We start from the raw sequence: 24,675 nt of genomic DNA on the forward strand, positions 1-24,675 counted from the left end.
TGAGTACCTCTTTGCACGGTTGCCACTTAATAAAATAAAAAAGCGCCAAAAAATGTTTAAAAAGAGCCAATTTCACTAAAAAAGATTTTAATTTCATTAAAAAGCCAATTTTATGAAAATTGCCCAGTTCTTATAAAACAACCTAAATAATTGCAAAACTCAATTTTTTTAACACATGTATATAACAAATATCTTTAACAAATAAAATGTTCAAATGAAATTAATATCAAAAAGCACATTTTTTTAAATAAACATTAACATTGAGAGCTTCCGTACAATTGTACAATACATTTATATTTAATTAATTAACATTAACATTGAAAAAAAATCAGTACAATGGTACAATAAATCACTGCGGATGGCAGATCGCGTTTGTGACGAAAGCACCAAGAAGGGTGCGAAAGGCGACTAACAATATATACAGCTAAGTTGGAAAATTTGCTACGACTGTCCGATCAGATCAATTATAAACCGATCGAAAAGTTTAGTCTTAACTTCCAATCTTTTTCTAATTCACCTGGGTCCTGAGATACGGGGGTGTAAGTGGGAGGGGAAAAATATATATGATCTCAGCTTATTGATCCGTTGGGGCTTTATGGTAAAACTTTTTATTTTTATAAAATTCTTATCAAAAATACGCGTCGATTAATACCTCGATGACCCAAATCCGACGACTGGTTCAAAGAATAACTAAATTTTAAATTTTAGTGGTCATCTCAAAACGAAATAAATAGTCAGTTTGCTTGTTTGTCTGTTCGTATCAAAGCGCTAAAAAAAGCTTAAATGTAATAATGGGGATTTATTCCTTTTCGAAAATCTAGAAATGTTTGTTCTACGACTTTTTGAATAAACCGCTAGGTTAGCGGGAAAACGCTAAATCCCGCTGAAATTCAACAGTTTCCAAACCATAGAAGCTACAGATATGTACTATATATCATTGAAAAGGTGTGTTTGAGGGCTTTTATGCGTACCTTAAAACTTTTTTTACAGGTGATATAATGTTTTTAAGCTTACATTTTTGACAAAACGGCTCAAACGATTTCTGTTAAATTTTAATATGTTGTAATACGTAAAATTTCGCGATTTGGTATATGAAACATAAGTGTGAATAGTAAATATATACGTTTTTCTATCGGTCGAAAATCACGTTTTAATACGAAAAACTTTTTGGTTTTATGAGATATCTCAACCAAACTGATACAATATGCATTTAACTTGAATTTATATATCCTGACTAAAGTTGGATCAATTCGGACCACTATATCATTTAGCTGTCATAGGACCGATCGGGTCAAAATTAGGTTTTAGTATGAAAAACTATTTTGTTTAGTGAGATATTTTAATCAAATTGATAGCATATGCATTTATGTTAGTTTTAAAAATCCTGACCGAAGTTAGTTCTTATCGGACCACTGTATCATATAGCTGTCATAGGACCAATCGGACAAAAATCAAGTTCTACTGTGAAAAACTTTTTTGTTTTATGAGAAATCTTAACCAAACTAATACAATATGCATTCAACTTTTTTTATACATCCTGACCAAAGTTGGTCCAAATCGGACCACTATATCATATAGCTGTCATAGGACCGATCGGGCGAAATCCAAGTCTTAGTATGGAAAACTTTTTTTTTCATAGTAAGTACGGGGTCTCCGACAGTAGAGCATGCTCGGCTGTAGCAACGCGAGCAAAGCGAGTTTTTCTTTATAATTAAAGAAAAAATTTTTTTAATATGAAATACGTTCAAAAACTAAATTTATATATTTACTATCTGCCTGCATTAATGATAAAGTTACAATGTCAAAAGCAAAAGCAATTGCAAAAATTTCTGATATCCCACAAAAAAACCTTTAGACGAGGTAAAAGTCTAGTGACGAAAGCAATTTCTAGCCCCAAAATTTCTGATATCCAATTTTGTGACGAACAAAATTCAGTTTAATTTAAAAATTTTAACTAAAAATATAAATTAATAAAAAAAATAAACCAAAATTGGCATTGTGAACTGTGAGCGAAAAGAGTGAGCTTCTTTGTACATAAAAATTACTTTTTGAGCAGTGCCGAGTGCCAATTTTAGCTTTCTTTTTATTTATTTATATTTTTATTTACAATTTTTTGATTAAACTAAATTTTGTTCGTCACAAAATTGGATATCAGAAATTTTGAGGCTAGAAACTGCTTTCGTCACTAGACTTTTACCTCGTATAGAGGTTTTTTTTTGTGGGATTAAGATATCTCAACAAACAAAAAACTTTTCCATACTAAAACTTAATTTTTGATGTATCGTTCCTGTGGTAGCTATAATGATATAGTTAACCAATTTTAACCAAATTTGGCCGGGATGTATAATACCAGCCCTGATGCTGATTCTATCAGTTTGGCTCTGATATCTCAACAAACAAAATACTTTTCACACTAAAACTTCATTTTCGATGCATCGTTTCCATGGCAGCTAAATGATACATCGGTCCGATCCAAAAACAAAAACAATACTTGATCTGCTTATGGTATCCAGGAAGCTACATACAAAGTTCGAAGTCTCTAGCTTTTATGGTTTCTGAGATCGACGCGTTCAAACAGACGGACAGACGGACATGGCTCAATCGACTCGTCTTTGGGGGATCTGCCAAGCCCCCTTCTGCCTGTTACATAATTTATACCCTTTTTAACCCATTTTGAATGGGCTCAGGGTATAAAAAGAGCAGGGACTGCTCAAGAAATAATCATTATTCTTTGAGCTTTATTATTTTACTTATGGTTACTTTTGATCACAAAAATAAAACTTAGGAAAAATCATTATTTTTGAGCAAAACAAATAATAAAACGCATAGTATAATGACTATGTCTTGAACTTTATTTTTTTGAATCAAAAATAAAGCTCATGGTGTTATTTTGACCAACCAACTTGAGTTTTATTTTTGATTAAAAAAATAAAAATCAAGAAATAATCATTATGCCATGAGTTTTTTTTTTTTTTTTGCTCAAATATAATGATTATTTCTTGAGCATATTTTTTGCTCAAAACTAATGATTATTTTATGAGTAAAATAATAAAAATCAGAAATTTGAAAGAAAAATTTTGGTATATTTCACTTTTATTTTCAGTTACTAGAAGTGAATGATTTTTTTATTTAAAAATAGCAAAATAGTCATATTTTTCTGTCTCTGTTATTTAGTACAAAATATATAAAGAGAAATTATAATATGTATTAATTTCCAGAAAAATGGGCGAATTCTCCACAGTGCCAAGTAGGGGTGAGTAGGTTATCGAACTTCGAGCATCAGTTTGGACATTGAGATTAGTGCCCGCTAATCAACAGTCGAACAGCACATCAGAAACGCTACCGGAAAGCCTCCATATCAGTCTCTCATACATAGCGAACGAAAGCGATGCAAAAGCTTACAGATGCTTTGGGTCTTTCCCTAACCGTGCTGATTTGCTGCGGAGGATTACTACAAGCTGCGCCATATCCTCCCGAAATGCCTAGCAACCCTGTATACTACAAACGTTTCCATCGTAACCGTCCCAGTAGCCATCGAGATATGGACGTGTACGAAGTCCGAGAGCTTTACTATTTGCAACGCTCTACACCTAAGCCGAAGATACGACAACTGACCGATGTAGAAATAGACCAACTTATACTATGCGACTTTGAGCCAACGTTGCCTATGTGTAAGTGAAGTGGCGATGTAAGCGCTGACTATCAGATTACTGACTACATTTGAATTATAGGCACGAAATTGATCAACATGTCAAGCACCAGCAAAACCTCAACCTCGTCCTCAACAACGACAACTACAACAGAGGTCACAAGCACAATTCCCACCACTATTGCCATCACCAGCACAGATCTACCATTGCTGCCAATGTTACCGACAGTATCAAATGATTTCCTTGAGGTGATTGAAACAACAACAACATCGCCAGAGGATGAAGATTATCAGATGGAGCCTGACAATGGCAGCGATGATTTCGAAACGAACGATGATGAGAATACCGGCGATGACATTGATGAGCCTGTTGAGGCAGAAGACTACTTAACCTCTGGCGGCAGCATCGGAGGCAACGATCTGACTAAGTAGAATAAGCTCCAGATGCACTATTGGCAAATCCGCTAGATAAGCTTAATAAAGGCTAGATGAAAATACCACAAAGATCTTAGCAACATTTTATTGATTTCGATACGATAGTTATTTGATCAGCTGTGACCCCACAAAATTTACTTATCATTAAGTGCTCGCGCTTTTTAACATTTCCTTAGGTTTAATTGCTTTTTAGACCCCGTATTTAAAAAAAAAGTACAGGGGTCAATATGTTTTATATGTTATATGTTTTAACGAATATGTGCGTAACAGGCAGAAGGAGGCGTGGCAGACCCTAGAAGGTATATTTATTCTTGATCAGCATCAATAGCCAAGTCGATATAGCAATGTTCGTCTGTCTGTCCGTGCTTATGAACACCTAGATCCCAGAGACTCTAAGAGCTAGAGACACTAAGCTTGGTATGTAGGTTCCTGTATATTGCAAGCAGATCAAGTTTGTTTCAGAATATGGCCACGCCTCCTTTACCGCCTAATAATCGACATAGAAAATATAATATCCAAGTTATAAGAGCAAAATAGAAGCTAGTGACACACTTGGTATGTAGATTCCTCTATATTGCAGGCAGATCAAGCTTGTTTCTTTTTTCGATCGGTCCACTATATCATATAACGCCCAAATTTTACAGGAGAAAGTAATTTTGAGTAATCGTGTGTCGTGTTTCGTATGCGGTCTTCTTAAATATAAAAATTACAAATTAAATATTTTGTGTGAAGATGCGGTTGGTAAAAATGGCACTTTATTTATGCAAATAGGGCTCGATATTATAGTGCATCAGAATGGAGTTGTATTAAATGGTTTGAAGTAAGTTCGATTTGTCGAATGACAGAAGTGATCGAAAGAGTTGATTTGTTAGTCATAGCCTATTTCCATGACAGCACATTTGGCTCATTCGACGCCCTTTTTATCATTCGGCCCTAATTTAGACTTCATCTCAGTACAAAATCCGAATGATCATTTTGTCTTATTCATAATGAATGTGAAGACTTTTTGACATTCGCCCCGGCGAATTTTAGTATTTTTTTTATCGAGCACGCGATGTTTACCGATAAACACGTGAAAAAAGAAATTATGTTTTCTGTTTTCTTTAATAAAAATGTTGGGCATTAAATTTGCGCCAATTATAATATCAAAATAAATATTAAAATGTTGTTATTGTCAGCTTTTTATAACTTGTGCACAGAAACCGAACAGCTGATTTACTTTGGGTGAACATCAAATGTGAGCAAATGTGAGCAAATGTGAGTGGTCTTACTTGGTTTTCGGCTCGTTTGGAAAGATGAAGATGTATGGAGCTTTAGGAGATTTTCGGGTTGTTTTTTTTCTGTGTCACCCCTGATTGTAGTGCAGTTGAAACAAATTGTCGAGCTCTATAAGACTTTTAAGTACAGGATCAATCGACTTTATTGAAGGCGACAGAAATATTAACTAAGGGACGGTTTTTCAATGCATTTTTAAGGGGTTTGATACCAATGTCACACATATTTTGACGTAGAAATCAATGCCGAATTTGAATTTATCTATTTGATAAAATTTAGGGAGGCATTGAAAATCCGGAACTAAGAATACCAATATTATTAAGAAATATATAGTTTTATATAAATATAAGTTATCCCAATGGTGTAAATAAATATTATAGATAATAAGGTGACATATTGCATTTAGCTTTTTGTTATTTATTTTTTTAGCAGCGGATTTAGGCCATATTAAAAAAAAGATAAAAACAACAAATATCAACCAGCAGCGTAGCCAAATCTATGAGGGATACTATTGTGTCATTGTTTACGCATTGTTTACATTGTTTACGGGTTGTTTACATTGTTTACGCATTGTTTACATTGTTTAATAAAACTTATAGAATATGCATTTAAGTTAGTCTTATACATCCTTACCGAAGTTGGTTCAAATCGGACCACAATATCATATAGCTGTCATAGGACCGATAACCGAAATTCAAGTCTTAGTATGAAAACCTTTTTTGTTTTATGTGATATCATAATAAAACTTATAGAATATGCATTTAAGTTAGTCTTATACATCCTTACTGAAGTTGGTTTAAATCGGATTACTAGATCATATAGCTGTCATAGGACCAATCGGCCGAAATTCAAGTCTTAGTAAAAAAAAAAACTGTTTTGTTTTATGAGATATCATAACCAAACTTATAAAATATGTATTTAAGTAAGCCTTATACATCCTTAACGAAAATGGTTTAAATCGGACCACTTTATCATAAAGCTGTCATCGGACCGATCGGTCAAAAATAAACTTTTAGTATGAAAAAGTTTTTTGTTTTTTAAGACATCCTAACTAATCTGTTAAAATATGCATTTAAGTTGGTTTATTTACATTCTGACCAAATTTCGTTTAATTTGGTTCCATATATCATATAATTGCCATAGGAACAATTGGTCGAAAATCAACATTTATACAAGAGTACCTGGGCTCAGGGTATCCTACCGTCGAGCCGCACCTTACCACGAACGAAGCGAGCAGAGGGTGGAGCCTCCTTGTTTTTTCTATGGTAAATTTCAATTTATCTTACTTTTTATACCCTGTGCCCATTAAAAATTGGCAAAATGTGTTTGGCGTGGCAGTATATATATTCTTGATCAGGATCAACAGCCGAGTCGATTGAACGCGTCGATCTTAGAGACTATAAGAGCAAGAGACATCAAACTTATTATGTTCCTGGATTTCATACGCAGGTCAAGTTTACTTTCAATTTTGGAAGCCACACTTTCGCTCACAAATCGCACAAAATGATTTACAGGTGCAATTATTGAGATATCACTCCTTAACTGAACAATCAGGTAGGAAGTAAGTCTATTAAACGACCCTGAAAATTTCAAAGTGATTGAACCATAAATATATATAAATATTACATTTAATTCAATAATTACATTTGCATGGCAAATTGAACGTGCGAGCGAGACAGCATGTATACGTTTGTATGCAAGGCGCGCACAAAGACAGTACGAAATAGTACCCATTTTTGTTTGGGTACCGAGCAAGAATCGAGCGATAAGCAAAAGTATTATCGATATCATATAATGATTATGGCAATTTTCGTTTTTTCTTTCATTGGTTGTTATTTTTATTTAAAATTTTTATGTTAAACTGAATTTTGTTCATCACAAAATTGGATATCAGAAATGTTGGGACTAGAAATTGCTTTCTTCACTAGACTTTTACCTCGTGTAGGGGCTTTATTGTGTAATTACATACGTTCTGGCAAACACAGTATATCCGTTTTTGCCAATTTTAAATGGGCTCAGGGTATAAAAATATTACAATAACTATCGCGAGCAATCTAATTAATAGCCTTCAAAATACAATAATTAAAATAAGATATGAAAAATTTGAAAAATTTCAAATTGAGGGTTTGGACTTGTCAATAAGTTTGGGTGTTAATCCTGAGCCCATGAAAATGGGCAAAAAGGGTATAATGTGTTCGGCAGAATGTATGTAATAGGCAGAAGGTGGCGTGGTAGACTCCCCAAAGTGTATAAATTCTTGATCAGGATCAACAGTCGAGTCGATAAAACCATGTCCGTCTGTCTGTCCGTCCGTCTGTTTGAGCTCTTCGATTTTTACTTTTGGATCGGACCACTATATCATACAGCTGCATAGGAACGAAACATCGAAAATTAAGTTTTAGTACGAAAAACTTTTTGTTTGTTGAGATATCGAAACCAAACTGATAGAATATGCATTTAAGTTAACTAAATATTTTTTAATTTTTTCCATTATTAGTTTTTGCTATAGTAAGTACGGGGTCTCCGACAGTCGAGTTTGCTTGACTGTAGCACCGGCCGACTAGTTTTGTATTTATTTATATTAAGATTTACAATTCTTATATTAAAATTTATTTTTTTCCTCACAAAACTGAATATCAGAAATTTTCAGCCAGGAATATGCCCTGCCCTGAGCCCAGGTACTATTCAATACAAGTTGATTTTCGACCAATTGTTCCTATGGCAGCTACATTATAAATGAAACCGATTTGAACCAAATCTAGTCAGAATGTACAAAACCAACACATTGAGATATCGTAACCAAACTGATAGAATACGCATATATTACAAGTTAGTATTATAAATCCTGACCAAAGTTGGTTCAAATCGGTCTACTGTATCATATAGCTGCTATAGAACCAGCGCCGCACAGTGGGACAGAAGGGGGTGCGGACTGTATTTAAATCATTTTTTCGATGAAAGCGATTTCAAAAGTAATAAATGCATTCGATAGAGAAATCTTCAAAGATTACAAATCCAAAAGATTGTGGGTGTGACAGCCTCTCAAAGTTGACCCTTATTTCAGTGTGCGCACAAATGTGCACATTTTCATAAAAATGAAAACTTTAAAACTGGCTTGTCGTCAAGTTATACAACCGATCTTTATGTTTTTGTTTTAATATGAAAAGTACATTCATTTCTAATTAAATGCCGTAGAATTTAGTTTCTTCAGTTGTTGACTTTTTATCGAAGCGATGTTTAAAAAAAGCACTAAAATTAGGCTATTTTTTGACTTTCTAATGGACTCCTTTGGGCACCATCCCACTACTACAGGAGTCTTCGGTCTTTTTTGCGTCCAGCTGCGTCTAAAAAAGTTATAGAGCAAAAACTGATGCAACATCGCATAATGGTGATAGAAGAGGAAGAGCGCAGTGCAATAACATACGCTTACGCTATGCAAGGCATCATAAGAGATTTTTCAAAAATAAATGTTTCTTTTTTTTTTTTTGAATTGGCGTAAGAATACTATTTTAAATACTCATAAATGTTGTTAAAATGATGAAAAAAGAATGAAATGTATATTTTGGGCAAAAAAAAAACTGTTTTTTTTTTTAATTTTACATGTTAAATATGCACTGAAAATATTTTCAACTTTGACCAAAAGCCCCGAATCAACCAGTGGGCCTATCATGCTGTGCAAACACTCATTTAAAGCTCAAGAAATTTTTTTTCAAACGCTTTTCAAATTTTTGAAATATCTTAATTGGTTCAATAGATATGATTTTTGTACAGCAAAGTCAGAGAATGTTCCACTGTGCGTCGTTGCGAGGAAAAGTTGCTACCGGGGCAAAGATTTTGGCGGTGCCAATTTTCTCCAAATTTTCTCCATATTAAAAGATTCTGTAATGGTATTCTCGATCGACAACAAACTAAGATTGCCAAAAGTGCTTGCATATGAGAACTTTTTACTTATTTAACCCACTCTATTACCCACATCTATTTTTTGTCCAACAAAAATCCCAGCGGTTTATGTTCTCATAGAATTTGGTCACAATCTCAACAATTGCAAACAAAAATGCTTCAACATAGATGGCTTTTGACCGACACCGAAAAACCGATAGAAATAGGACGTGTTCTAAAATATTTCCATCGGGGAGAACCGACGTATTTGAAAAATCCAATTTGTTCTTAAAACACCGACGGTTTTTTATCAAAAATTTTCAGTGAAAAATCGCTCTTGTGTAAGTCTCTCATTGAAGACCTTAAGTGGTTTAATTACTACATTAAGTTTACTAAAAGAACGTTCTGCAGATGCTGATGTTACAAAAAAAATTAGAAATATCCTGTGGGCGATTTCCATATTTTTGTAATTTGATGTCAAAGTATTTAAAATTTTCGCTCATTGAGGAAAGTGTTTGCACAGAACACTTCACTTGAGTGTCCATCTTAGCTTAAATCTGCTGAATATTGCTTAATTGACCGCTAAAAAAAGTTTTTAAATTGCTTATCTAAATATTTAGGAAAAAGACATGTTCCTATGTGCTATGTTATATCGTAAAAAGTTATTGATAGTCCATCTTAGCCCTGTTAATACTCAAATGAACATGCAAATGTTGAGATTATACCTATTCTAGAAGCATTCAATAGAATTTACAAATTCATTAGAAAATACAAAAAAAATTGTTTTTTAACTATTATGGTAAGAATAAAAGTCATTTCGGCGCCCCTTATATCTTAGCGCCCGGGGCGGTTGCCCCCCTTGCTACAGGAACGCTCGGTCGAAAAATAAGTCTTATTACGAAAAACTTTTTTATTTTTTGGGATTTCTGTGCTTCTGGGTTGGTCATATACATCCTGACCAAAATTGGACCAAATCTGTTTAGTATATCAAATAGCTGCCATTGAATGCCATGAAAATCGGTTGAAAACATAATACACTGTTTTGCAAAGGCATCAATTCATTGGTGTGTCGGACGTCTTGAGAGTGCCTGGGCAAGGGTATCCTACTGTCGAGCGTTATCGAGTGTAGCCGCACCTTCCCGAGAGCGAAGCGAGTCGACGGTAGGCAAGCTAAGCGAACGGACCACTTAGCTGTCATTGAAACGATGGGTCAGAAATCAAGTTTTAGTATGACATACGTCTTGGTTTTTTGAGTTATCTTAACCAATCTGATACAATTTGCTTCAGGGCTGGTATTATACGTTCTGACCAAAACTAGATTAAATCGGTTCACCATATTATATAGCAGCCATAAAAGCTGTCGGTCGAAAATAAAGTTTTAGTATGAAAAACGTTATTGTTTTCTGAGAATATGCAGTAAGGTTGGTCTTTTGCAGCCTGACCAAATTTGCCAAGCTGCCATAGGAACAATCGGTCGAAGATTAGTTTTATTACAAAAAAAATTTTAGTTTTCTGAGATATCTATACCAATCTTACGGAATATTTAATTAAGAGTATGCGTGCTCGGCTGAAGCGTACCTCACCGTGATCGATGTCCCCCTTGCTTTTATATTCTGTGCCCATTAAAAATGTGCAAAAAGGGCGGAGCCCCCTTTTTGTTTAAATATCTTTACAAATTCCTAGACTGCCATTTTTTGAGTAAATCTCTTTATCTTTTAATCTGACCTTTTCCCTCTTCAAATCTGGGCATTTTCCCTCTCCAAATCTGGTAATTTTCTATAAAAAAATGGCGGCTTCCCGCCAGTTTTGGCTTTTTTTCCCAAAGTACAATTGCAGAAAACATCGTAGTCAGCTAGTGGTTGACGAGCGAAGCAAGCAGGTGACGCAGCCCCCTTGTATAGGTTTATTCGTTAGCATTCAGGAAATATAAGTCTTTTTAAAACTGGTTTTGCCACTGTTGAAGTTTAAGTATGAAAACTGACCTCTGAAAAACAGCTAAGGAAAATATATCAGATTTACAAAAAATATAGAACGTTTATCCACCTAAAATTTTTAAAAGTATTTGTTGTATAAAAAGTCGGTTTGGTAATAGTAAAACCATCGGTCATCTAGTTTTATTAAAATTCAACTCAAACCGATAATAAAACACTCGTCTTAGTTTCCTTCGAATTTGTAGAGTATCTATGTCCTCTCGTGTTAAGCAAGGCTGAAAACCATCAAAAATTTGGTAAGGGTTCTGTTCAGTGATGTAAATCCAAATTTTTGATCGAGTTTTATATCGAAATATATCAATATATCGGAAAATAGTAGATCAAGTTAAAAATATTGAGTTTGGATCGGACAACTCCATCATATTGCTGGCATAGGAACGATTGGTCGAAAATCAAGTTTTCGTTTCATACGTTGTTTTTATCTGAGATCAGAGACGGGCCGAATTAACTATTTATTTAATAAAATTACCATTTCATTGATAAAGAAGTAGAGCTAATGAAATTTCATTTCACAAGCATTTAAAAAGTAATGCTAGTGAAAATTTTTTAATTAGTAATGCTTAACTAATCAACTAATTATTTTTGTTTTTGGCATTGAAATCGGATGTTAGTTAGCATTAGCATAGAATTTTTTTAATATATATAATATAACAAATTTTAAAATTTAAGAATAACGTGAATTTTTTTTAACTTAATAAAATGATTAAAAATTGGTAGAATTTTAAAAATTTGTTAAGAAAACTTAAAAATAATAGAAAAATGTTAATAGCATAAACATTGTTTAAAATTTTTATTAATTTTTAACATGATTTTAAATTTTTAGCATTATGTTACTTTTTAAACATTTTTTTAATTTCTTAACATTATTTTAAAATTTATAAAAAAATTTTTTTTTTTAATTTTATACAATTTTATTAATTTTAACATTTTTTAACATTTTTAACATTATTTGAAATTTTTAGCATTAAATTACTTTTAAAACAAGTTTAACTTTTTTAACAATTTTTAAAATTTTAAAATGTTTTTAATTTTTAAATTTTTTTTAAACATTTAAAATTTTTAAAGAATTTTAGTCAATCACATTGATGTAATGCTGCTTTCTGAGACGCACCTTACTGACAAATATAACTTTCAAATACGCGCATGTGCAGACCAATCAAAGCAAAACTAGTCTTCAAATAGAACAACTTGTTTTGGAAAAGCGACGATCGCGACGTGAATGGCAGTCTCACCGGTCGCCATCTAAAAAACAACGCAAGTAATTATCACCCACCAGTACCAAGCATCCTTTGTGGAGGGCTCACCCTACTCTAAGTGCGCCGATCGTAACGGTAACGCCTATAGGAAACTCCTCAGGCTGCTGGGCCCGTAGCGACAAAGACAGATCTAACACATTCGCTGCTCACCTACGTAATGTATTCCAACCAAATCCCGCAACAAATTCGTTTTTACTATCATCCTGTGCATCTCATAGTCCTGGCGAACCTGAACCACCTGAATTTCGTCCACATGAAATTGCAAAAGTCATAAAAGAACAGATGAAACCATAGAAAGCTCCAGGCTGCGATGAATTAACTCAAAAAATGATCATGGAACTTCCAAACTGTGCTATTTCCCTCATCTGTTAACTTTTCAACTTCCTAAAAAAATTAAAGAAATCGGTCATTATAATGCTTCACAAACCTGGAAAAGATCATACAATACCATCATTGTATAGACCAATAAGCCTACTACCCTGCTTGTCTAAGCTTTTTGAAAAATGCCTCTTGACGCGCATAATTCCTCATCTGAGAACTCACAACAAAATCCCAACACATCAATTTGGCTTCCGAGAAAAGCATGGAACTACCAAGCAAGTTGACCAAATAACATCAGAAATACGTACAGCTTACGAACATCGGGATTACTGCAGCGCAATATTACTCGACGTCTCCCAGGCCTTCGACCGAGTGTGGCTTGATGGCATTAAATCAAAACGACGCTCTCGGTGTACACTCATAAGCTTCTCGAGTCGTACCTCTACAATAGAGTCTTCGCAGTGAGATGCAACACTACTACATCTAATGATCATATAATAGAAGCTGGAGTTCCTCAGGGAAGTGTATTGGGACAAACAATTTACGTTATATACACAGCGGACATCCCCACATCACGTTTACTCTCAGCATGCAATCATGTCCTCCGATAGCACTGCCTAATACGCAACTCCCACAAGCCAAAGAAGCAACGTACCTTGGTGTTCATCGTGATAGGCGGCTCACCTGGCGTCGTCACCTTGAAGCAAAGAAATCGCAGATTAAACTGAAAGCCAATAATCTTTATTGGCTTTTGAACCCCCGATCTCCTCTCAGCTTGGACTACAAGGTCCTACTTTACAATTCCATCATAAAACCAGTGTGGACCTACGGCTCGCAGCTGTGGGGAAACGCGTGCAGTAGCAATATTGATATCATACAGCGAGCACAATCAAAAATCTTGAGGACTATCACAGGGGCACATGGTATGTTCAAAACGTGAACATTCATAGAGATTTGAACGTAACATACGTCCAAGATGAGATAGCACGACAAAAGGCGAAGTACAACATTAAGCTATCCTTGCACCCAAATTCTCTTGCTCAACGGTTAACTCGGGTTTGCAGACGAACCCGCCTTAAACGAAACGACCTTCCAGCCCAGCCATAAACCCTTGAATAGCCGTAGTAAATTTTAAGTCAACATGACTGTAAGTTGAGCTTTAAATATAAGATTTGATAAACTTATTGTAAGTCTTCCTTGGATAAGACTCAATAATAAAGGCAATGTAAAAAAAAAAAGTTTTAAAAAGGAGTCCACTATAGTGGCCGCCATTTACATTTTTTTAATCAGCGAACCCAAACACCCCCGAGTAACGAGATTCAATCGAATCCAATGAATTTTTACCGTGAGCCCATTGAAAATGGGCAAAAAAGGGTATAATGTGTTTGGCAGAATGAATGTAACAGGCAGAAGGAGGGGTGGCAGACCCCATTAAGTATATATATTCTTCATCAGGATCAACAGCCGAGTCTATCTAGGCCTGTCCGTCCGTCCGTCTGTCCGTCTGTTTGAACGCGTCGATCGCAGATACTAGAGATGCTAGAGACTTCAAATTTGGAATGCAGGTTTGTGAATACCATACGCAGGTCAAGTTTGTTTCCAATTTTGAATGCCACGCCCCCTTCGCCCACAAATTGCACAAAACGTATTACAGGCGCAATTTATGACATAGCACTCCCGAGCTGAACAATCAGTTGAGGAGTTGCGTATTAAACTACCCTAAAAATTTCAAAGTGATTGACCCATAAATAGAGAAGTTATTTCGGAGTTTACATTTAATTCAATAATTAATGCATGACAAATCGAACGTGCGAACGAGACAGCATGTATACGTTTGTATGCAAGGCGCGCACAAAGACAGTACGAAATAGTACCCATTTTATTTTGGGTACCAAATAAGAATCGAGCGATAAGCAAAAATATTATCGATATCATGTAATAAAAATGTTAATGTATAATTTATGTATATGCAAATAAACAATTTGATTAAAATATAATTGTGTTAATATATAAGTATGTATTTTTGCATGGCAAAATTCCTTATGACGTCACAAATTTCAATATAGAAGCTGATAGCTATGCATGAAATTGCATGAGAGAAAAAGCGATCATTTTGCAGCACTACTTTTGCATCTTTGACGAGCACTGACAGATGCAAAACAATAATTTTAATTACTTATATTTTCGATTTACATAGATATATAATAAGTATCTGCTTATTATCATTGTAAAAAAAAACTTTACATTTCCGCTTTAAAAATTAAATATAATACCGAGTGATATATTAGTTCAGTGGGGCATTAATAACGTAGTCTGCAGTGATGAACACAGTGATTTAAGAAAACCAAAAGTTGTTCATAGTTTCGCGTGTGTAATTTGTATACCCTGAGCCCATTGAAAATGGGCAACAATCAACTTTTATAATAGAGTGCATGGGCTCAGGGTATCCTACTGTCGAGCGTGCTCGACTGTAGCCGCACCTCACCGCGAGCGAAGCGAGCCGTGGGTAGGGGTGCGAAGCGAGAAAGGGGCGGAGCTCGCTTGTTTAAAATAGTGTCCTCCATTTTGGTTTATTGCGGTTATCTCGAAATCCTGACGTGCTGGGGTAAAATGGTTTTTGGAATCGGATTCAGCATAGTAAGAACCCCAGTTCAGAATAACACTTTTTAAACCTGAGCCGATTGAAAATGGCCAAAAAAGGGTATAATGTGTTTTGCAGAATGTATGTAACAGGCAGAAGGGGCGTGGCAGACCCCCAAAAGTATATATAATCTGTATCAGGATCAACAGCCATGTCCGTCTGTCTGTCCGTCTGTCTGTCCGTCTATCTGTCCGTCTATCTGTCCGTCTATCTGTCCGTTTGTCTGTCCGTCTGTTTGAACTCGTCGATCTCAGAAACCATAAGAGCTAGAGACTTCAAACTTGCTATGTAGGTTCCTGAATACGGGACGCAGATCAAGTTTGTTTTTATTTTTTGATCGGATTACTATATCTTATAGCTGCCATAGGAACGATACATCGAAAATTAAGTCTTAGTATGAAAAAGTTTTTTGTTTCTTGAGATATTTAAATTAAACTGATAAAATATGCCTTTAATTTGGTTTTGTCCATCCTTGCCGAAGTTCGTTAAAATCGGTCCACTATATCATATAACTGTCGAGCGTGCTCGACTGTAGCCGCACCTCACTGCGAGAGAAGCAAGCCGGAGGTAGGCGAGCGAAGCGAGCTGGGGGCAGAGCCCCCCTGTTTATTGTGTGGCTGTGTAATTAATTGATTTTAAAAGCATTAGGTAGGTAAGTGTGGTGAGCTGGTGACAACCAAGCCTACAATTGGAGCGGTGCTCCGTTTTGTGCCACAGTAGGTGACCTTTCGTATGAACCTTAATGAGAACCGGCTGTGACTGTGACTGCGATAGCTATAACCACTTGCAGTATTTGATCTGGAGCGATGTTGTTTACATCGCTTAGTGATTCTAGTGTGTACTGCTCGAGCATCGTACGTCTGCCTCTGCTGAGTGCTGGGCAGTGACAGAGCAGATGCTCCGGTGTTTCCACTTTCCGTACGTCTTTACAGCTACGGCAGTGTTGGTTGAATGGTAGTCCTGTTTTCATATCATGAGATCCTATATGCCAGTGTCCTGTTTTTGTGGCCGCTAGTCTAGCAATGTCTTTCCTAGACATGCCGAGTAGCTCTTCTGTGCGTTTTTTGTTTTAGAATGACCATGTCTGTTTTTTTCTTTTACACGTTTTAAGTTTTCCATTTCTCATTCGCTAGGGCTGCGAGCCAACCGTGTATCTTACGTTTTATGCTGTTCAAAGGCGGTCGTACATCCTCCAATGTTGTAGTTAGTTCTGACCCTGTTCTGGCCAGTTCGTCTGCTTTTTCGTTACCTTCATGGTCCCTATGGCCTGGGATCCATATAAGGGTAACGTTACTCTGTCGGCTAACTGCATTTAACGTGCCTTTGCAGTTTATTGTTAACCTGGAATTTGCAGTTTATTGTTAACCTGGAATATTGTTTGTCTAAGCTTAAACAGAGTGAGGATGATTTGTTGTTCATTTGGACAGACTCAATCAGGGGTGCCACAGAAATCGAAACCAACCAAAAATCAACTTATGGAGATTTGTGGTGACACAAAGCCCTGTTCGAGATGATTTTTAAATCTCCATTATTTTTGCCGGAGATTTGATCATGTTCACTAATATAAAGCTTGTTATGCGTCAAAAGTGCTACGGTTTTGGAAAGCTCATCCAATTTCAAAAATATCTGTATTAACACATTTCAATATTACAAAGGTTTAAATTCATGATTTTTATACCCGTTACTTAAAAAATAAGTAAAAGGGTATATTGTGTTTGTTGGAATTTATGTTACAGGGAGAAGGAGATTTCCGAAGCTATAAAATATATAAATTCTTGATCAGCATCAATAAACGAGTCAATATAGCCAAGTCCGTCTGTCTGTCTGTATGAACAAAAGGATCTCAGAGACTATAAGAGGTAAAGCAACCAAATTTGGCACACAGATTTCTATATACCCCACGCAGATCAAGTTTGTTTAAATTTTAAGCCAAGCCCCCCTCCGCCTCCGAAAATCGCAAAAAATCACCACACCCACAGTTTTTTAGATATTACAGTTTTTTTTGGTAAATAGCGTTATCTATTTATATTATCTATTATCTCACTTAACCGCAGCAAGATCGGACAAAACGGGAGGATTAGCTAACCAAAACTATTAATAAAGTTATTATTTCAATACAATCACCTGATTCTTGATCAGCATCAAAAGCCGAGACGATATAGCCATGTTCGATTGTCTGTCTGTATGTATGAACAACAAGCACGGGCCTTTCGGGATTCGTGTCCCGCGGGCCTCTTCAAAAAATTCCACGGGCTTCGGGCCTGAAAATCGTAAACTGGCTAAAAGCCCGAAGCCCGGTAGGCCCGAAAAGTCACGATCTTACACTTACTTTCTATAAGGATTAATAAAACTTTTTCTGTAATAATTCACTGTTAATATCATTCACGCATATATATTATCGATGCGAATCGATATGTTTATCAAGTTTAATTTTTCTACCTATCAAATGCGTAAATAAGAGGAGAAAACACGAATCGCCAAAATTATCATGTTTTTACATAACAAGTAAATTTCAAATTTTGTTCGGTGCCCCTACCTACACTCTGGCTAACAAAATGTTAATTTCCAAAATCCATTCAGATTGGTATCACATCACATAAAATAACAAAATAAAATTGACACTCTGGATCTTTCATTGATTGAAAGTTGTCAAGTATGAATTCCAACAGTGGTACTATTCACGAAATTAAATGAAGTGTCGAGATCTAATTTTTCACCCCAATTTGCGGGTACACGAAGATGAGTTATCTTCATTGTTGGTATATTTGGTCCAAAAAAATTAATTTAAAATATATTTAATGTCCTTTTCTAAATTTAAAAAAACAACGTAATTTAATTTCATCATTTTTACATTTTACAGCAATCATTGTTCATTTCTAGGGCCTCGACAAAGCCATTTTTGTGCTTTTAGGTTGTAAAAAAGTTGTAAAACTGTCTTGGATAATACAGTCGGTCAATTTGTATGAAGTAACAAAAAATTAATTTTATTTCATAAGCTCTATTTTGATTTTAGACCGATGGTTTATTGGGCAAACCTTCTTAGAATTCGTTGTTTTGGCGCAAAAAAAAAAAAAATGACCCATTCTTCTGTAAATTCTTTTTTTTAAGGATCTTGTATGCTGAGTGCGCAAGAAAGCCTAGTTTTTGAAATAATTTTAACTTATATAAAGTTTAAAATGACTACAAAGACTAATTGAACTACGAAGTTTTATTGCTCATAGGAATGTGTGTTCTAAAAATCTCTAAAAGTAACCCAAAAGGTGGTGTTTCTGAAAGTATGCAAGCAATGCTTAAAAAAAACAAAAATATTTTGGAGAGGTTAAGGTACTAAGGTATTTTTTAAAATAGAATGATATGTATTTTGAATTAATTTATATAAATCATACCTAAAATACCATATATAACTCGTAAATTTTAAACAGTTTGTTTAAAAATCTCTAGAGGTTTTAGGCAGGGTTTGTGGTGATATTAAAAAAAAAAAATTTTTTTTGAAGATTTAAATATGACTTATTTTAATCCGAAGTCTCAAATAATTGCGTAATATAAGAAAACCATAAAGTTTATGTAATTACTTATTTTTCGAACAGAACCTTTTATTTTAGAAAGCGGTGCGGCTTAGGTTCGGGTTCGCAAAGTAAATAATTTCAAGGGTTCGGTTCATGATCTGGTTCAGGCTACTTAAAAACCAGAGCCGAACCGGTCCAACGAGTATCGGCTCACAACCGATTTGCAGCCTTGGTTTATATACAAATTACTAAGAGTTCAAAGATGACAGCAGCATAAGTGGCATATCAGCAAACCTAAGAAGTAGACAGCTTTTGCGCGACAAAAATAACCAGTGTTTTTTGTTGCAGAAAAGCCAGTGTTGCCAGATAGTTAAGTTTTGTTTTTTGACAATTCGGGCTTTAACAAGTTTAATTGACCTAAACTTGTTGTGTCTTTCCGCAACGCATATGAAATTTATTTATTCTTTTTATACCCTAAGCCCGTTGCGACGAAAAGTTGCTCCCGGGGCAAAGACTTTGTCGGCGCCCCCTCCACCCCTACAATTTCTTTTTAGCAACACATTTTTTAAGCAAATAAACAAAACAAAGATAATTTCTTTAAAAACATTAAATTGTTACTACAGTAAAAACTTATAACATTATAATTATCTCGTTACATAAAAATGGGTACTATTAGTTTCGTGACAGATTATGGTATACCAGTTCGAACACTTTTATCTCCGAAACTATTCGAGTTAGAGAAACCAAATTGGGTGACAATTTTCAATTTTGGCCAGGCCCACGTCAGCCCATGTTTTTTTTAGTTAAATCAAATATTTTTTCAGACTTCTTTGACTTTTAAAATGCTGAGTCGTTGCCATTTTATCTGCTTATTGTCTGAATTTAACAATAACATCCTGAACACATACTTTAAAAATATATGATAAAATTAAGAATTTAAAACTTTAATTTTATAATGGTTTGTTGTTTCTAAAATTGTAAAATTGATTTAAGGTCCCCCAAATTGAGGTATTAATTGTTAGCTATATGAAAGCAAAATCATAAATTACTCTACCCATATTTGGAGATATTCGATTGATAGCAAATGGAGACTGCTAAGTTATCTTCTCCAATTGATGATGTGCTAATGCTGATGTGATGTGAAGGATGTGATGTGAACCGTTAAAAAATCGTTGTCAAATTCATTGTATGATTTTCAAGTTTACTGTCCAATTTGGATTTAGTGTTAAAGTCCTGTTTGTTAATTCAAATCATTAGGAACAATAAAAAGTGCCTCAAATCTCAATTAGTTGCTAAATGATGGGGTCGATTGATTCTAAAAATGGAATTCAAACTGTTGCAGTTTCTGGTATGTTTTTGCTATCATCTGCAGCCACATATTAAAATTGTTTTCGCACTTTTAGTTGTCTGATTTATTTAATCTCAGGCTCAACTCCTCAAATTTTTTCTAAGCTCAAACTCTTTTTGAAATATCGGCGCTCCTAATATCTTAGCGCCCTGGCGGTTGCCCCTCTTGCCACCCCCTCGAAACGGCGCTGCCTAAGCCCATTAAAAATGGGCAAAAAAAATCAAAAATCAACTCTTTGTTTGAAAAAGTTTTTTGAGATATCTTTACCAAAATAATAGAATACGCATTTATATTGGTTTTGTACGTTCTGACCAGATTTGGTTTAAATCGGTCCACTATATCATATAGCTGCCATAGGAACAATTGATCGAAAACGACTTTTATAAAAGAGTACCTGTGCTCAGAGTATCTTACTGATGAGCGTATATATATTCTGGATCAGGATCAACAGCCGAGTCGATTGAGCCATGTCTGCTTGTCCGTCCGTCTGTTTGAACGCGTCGATCTCAGGAACCATAAAAGCTAGAGACTTCAAACCTTGTATGTAGGTTCCTGGATACCATAGACAGATCAAGTTCGTTCTTATTTTTGAATCGGACCACTATATCATATAGCTGTCATAGGAACGATACATCGAAAATGAAGTTTAAGTATGAAAAACTTTTTTATTCATAGTAAGTACGGGGTCTCCGACAGTAACTTAGCTTGGTTTTATATATCCTGACCAAAGTTGGTTCAAATCGGACCACTATATCATATAGCTGTCATAGGACCGATCGGTCCAATATTAAGTCTTAGTATGAAAAGCTTTTTTGTTTCACGAGATATCGTAACCAAACTAATAGAATATGCATTTAAGTTAGACTTATATATCCTGATCAAAGTATGTTCTAATCGAACCACTATATCATATAGCTGTCATAGGACCGATCGGGCAAAATCCGAGTCTTAGTATGAAAAACCTTTTTTTTTTCATAGTAAGTACGGGGTCTCCGACAGTAGAGTATGCTCTGCTGTAGCAACGCGAGCATTCGGCATTCGGCACTGCGCATAGTGCACAAAGCCAATTTTCGCCTTTTTTTTATTAATTTATATTTTTATTTAAAATTTTTAGATTAAACTGAATACTGTTCGTCACAAAATTGGATATCAGAAGACTTTTACCTCGTGTAGAGGTTTTTTTTGTGGGATGTAATATACACTTAAGTTAACTAAATATTTTTTAATTTTTTCCATTGTTAGTTTTTGCCATAGTAAGTACGGGGTCTCCAACAATCGAGTATGCTCATTTTTCTTTGGGGCTTTACTATCTGCCTCCAGCTCAACTTTGAAGAGAGGTTGCGGTATTTTGCTTGTGTTTAAAATATTTGTGACTCTCTTAGCCCTTATCTTTTAACGCACTGGCGACCTCGGAAGGGGTTACATTTGATTCAATATCTTTAAGTACCACCTGCAGGCCCTTGCTGTTTCTTACTTGGTAAGTGTAGAAGTTTTTTTTAGCTTCATTTAGATACATGGAGATTTTACGGAAATGATCCTCGTCTTTTGATTGAAGCTTGATTTCGTGAATATTCCCTTTAATTAAAGGAACGACATGGAAATTGTTGTTTCCAACGAGATCAACAATCTTGTTCACCAATGCGTTGGATATCTTCTCCCGAATGTATATAGGTGGGGGCTTTAGTTTCTTTGGTCCATTTCCTGCTTCGGTAGGCTGGTCGTTGACAGTATCAGCCAGCAGTGCAAGCCTATTGTTGGTGTTTACTGGGTCCCCAGCAGTTTGGCTTGAATTACCGCATTAAGTTTTTGTTTTATTTCCCTGTATTTTTTGTGGGCTTAGTTTTACTTTATTTGAATGTAGCGATCCATTCCGGTCTGCTTAGCCGGCTCCGCTGCTTTTGACGATGCGCTTGCAATCAAAGCAGTAGTTGAAAGAGCTTGCGCTTGGTCAGCAAGAGATGGTACGACGACTGTAAGATGGTACGACGACTGTTGACACAGTTAACGTTGTTGTAGCGTTAGCTGTAGCGACTTGTACGGGCAAGTGAGGTGGTGATAGTGGATTCCGCGGTGAGGGGGTCGGTAATGGAGAGGCACACTCTTCGCTCCAGGTTTTTCGAGTTGTAGTTGGTAAAATCGGAGAGCAAGAACGCGCTCTCACATCTTCTACGGCTAAGGGGTTCTGCTTTGATTTTTCGGATGTTTGTGGTGTTGCGTCGGAGACAAAGCTAAAGTAAGCGTTATTTTTGGCCAAAGAGAGTCGCCGCTCGTCTTTCTCGCGCTGACGTTGGGCACGGGTATCGTAGTGACTCATCGAAGTTAACACTTGCTGCATTCAAATTCTATTTGATTTGCTTATAGTTTATATGTTTGTTTAATTACACTTTCAAAACTAAATGGATGAAAACTATGGCGGATTACTAAAACTATCAAGAGACCTGTGCGTAGAAAGGAGCCAGTGAGGAATGCCTATGGAAACTGGTGTCGCTCCGACAAAGAAAGGGCAAAAGCATTCGCGAATCATTTGCACGAGGCCTTCTCCCCTTTCACGAGGTGCACGCAACAGAAAGCTGATAAGACTGTCGAGTTCCTGGACACGCCCTGCCAGATGGCACTCCCAATACCCCCTGCCGAGCCGGAAGAGCTGGTCTGTGAAATAAGCAAACTCAAGGCAGCAAAGTCCCCAGGGTACGACGGCATTGATGTGCCAGCCATTAAAGCTCTCCCACCAAACGGAATCCAGGTGTTATTAAACATTACCAACAAATGCTTCCAGCTAGGACATTTTCCCACCCAGTGGAAGTGCGTCGAGATCATATTATTTCACAAATCTGGGAAACCTGCAGCCAATCTCGCCTCATATAGGCCGATTAGTTTATTGGCGGTACTCTCCAAAGTAGTTGAGAGACTACTTTTGCGTAGAGTCCGTTCAATACTGGATGAGGCTGGTTTGATCCCCGATCACCAGTTTGGCTTCAGGGAATGTCATGCCACACCGAAGCAGTGTCACCGCATTGTGGCAAAGATTTTGGAAGCTTTCGAGGAGAGGAAGTATTGCTCAGCCGTTTTCCTGGATGTGAAGCAGGCATGCGACACGGCTTGGACGCCGGCCTACTATTCAAACTGAAAACTGCTTTGCCTGCTCCTTATTAACTGCTGCTAAGATCCTTTTTAGAGCGTCGAAGCTACTTTGTCAAGTGTGGCGAAGAGAGATCTGACATATTGGACGTCCGAGCTGGAGTCCCGCAAGGAAGCGTACTGGGTCCAGTACTGTACACCCTGTACACCGCTGATATGCCTCTGATTACGGACCCGAGTCTAATGGCTGCCACATACGCCGACGACACGGCCTTCATTGTCAGCGACACCTGCCCACAGATCGCAGTCCCAGCTCGACACTACAGGCTCCTGGCTAATGAGGTGGAATATAATGGTTAATCCGGACAAATCTACCCACTGCACATTCGCTTTGAGAAGAGGAGGTTGCCCATCAGACACCTTGAGCGGCACAACAATACCACACAGCAACACTGCCAAGTATCTGGGCTTAATCATTGACAGACGGCTTACTTAGAAGCCACACCTAGTCAATAAAAGGGCACAGATGAGCGAGACGTTGAAGAAGAACCTTTGGCTTTTTGGGAAAAGGTCATCACTCAGGCTAAGGGTGAAACTACTCATTTATAGGGCCATTATGAAACCCATGTAGACTTACGGGATCCCCATCTGGGGCATCGCTAGCCGCACGAATCTCAGCCAGATTCAGATATTACAGAACAAAGCATTAAGGGTCTTGTCAAACGCAAAACTCCTAACCTCAGACACCGAAATCCACCAAGAACTTGAAGTACGATGGGTTCACGATATATTGGAATCCAAACTTGACCTACGTTTGGTATCCAGGAACCTAAATACAAAATTTGAAGTCTCTAGCTCTTATAGTCTCTGAGATCGACATGTTCAAACAGACGGACAGACAGACGGACAGGGCTAGATCGACTCGGCTGTTGATCCTGATCAAGAATATATACACTTTATGGGGTCTGCAGCGCCATCTTCTGCCTGTTACATACATTCTGCCAAACACATTATACCTTACTTTGCCCATTTTCAATGGACTCAGGGTATTAAAAAACAAAAAACTATTCGGCCGGTGCCCCGCGGTGCTACAGTCGAGCATACTCGACTGTCGGAGACCCCGTACTTACTATTCAAAAGCAGCAACTTCAAAAAATTAAATAATATTTACGACAAACTTAAATTCTTATATAAAGGGTGTTTTTTTTTTAGGGGTATAGAACTTTAAATTGGAATAACACAACGATGGATAAAGATATTGGCATGATTCTTTATTTTATTTGGTAGATCAATTCA

At 36.3% G+C, this 24,675-nt stretch overlaps 1 protein-coding gene across 1 annotated transcript; it reads left to right on the plus strand.

Moving 5' to 3' along the window:
• Positions 1–3,373: 3,373 nt before the first annotated feature.
• Positions 3,374–4,144, plus strand: LOC117793693. The gene is made up of 2 exons (XM_034634077.1): positions 3,374–3,671; positions 3,732–4,144. The coding sequence occupies exons 1-2, from the start codon at positions 3,389–3,391 to the stop codon at positions 4,079–4,081; spliced, it is 633 nt and encodes a 210-aa protein (XP_034489968.1). The 5' UTR covers positions 3,374–3,388; the 3' UTR covers positions 4,082–4,144.
• Positions 4,145–24,675: the final 20,531 nt, after the last annotated feature.

Source organism: Drosophila innubila, chromosome X, assembly GCF_004354385.1.
Source record: "Drosophila innubila isolate TH190305 chromosome X, UK_Dinn_1.0, whole genome shotgun sequence".
Taxonomy (NCBI): Eukaryota; Metazoa; Arthropoda; class Insecta; order Diptera; family Drosophilidae; genus Drosophila; species Drosophila innubila.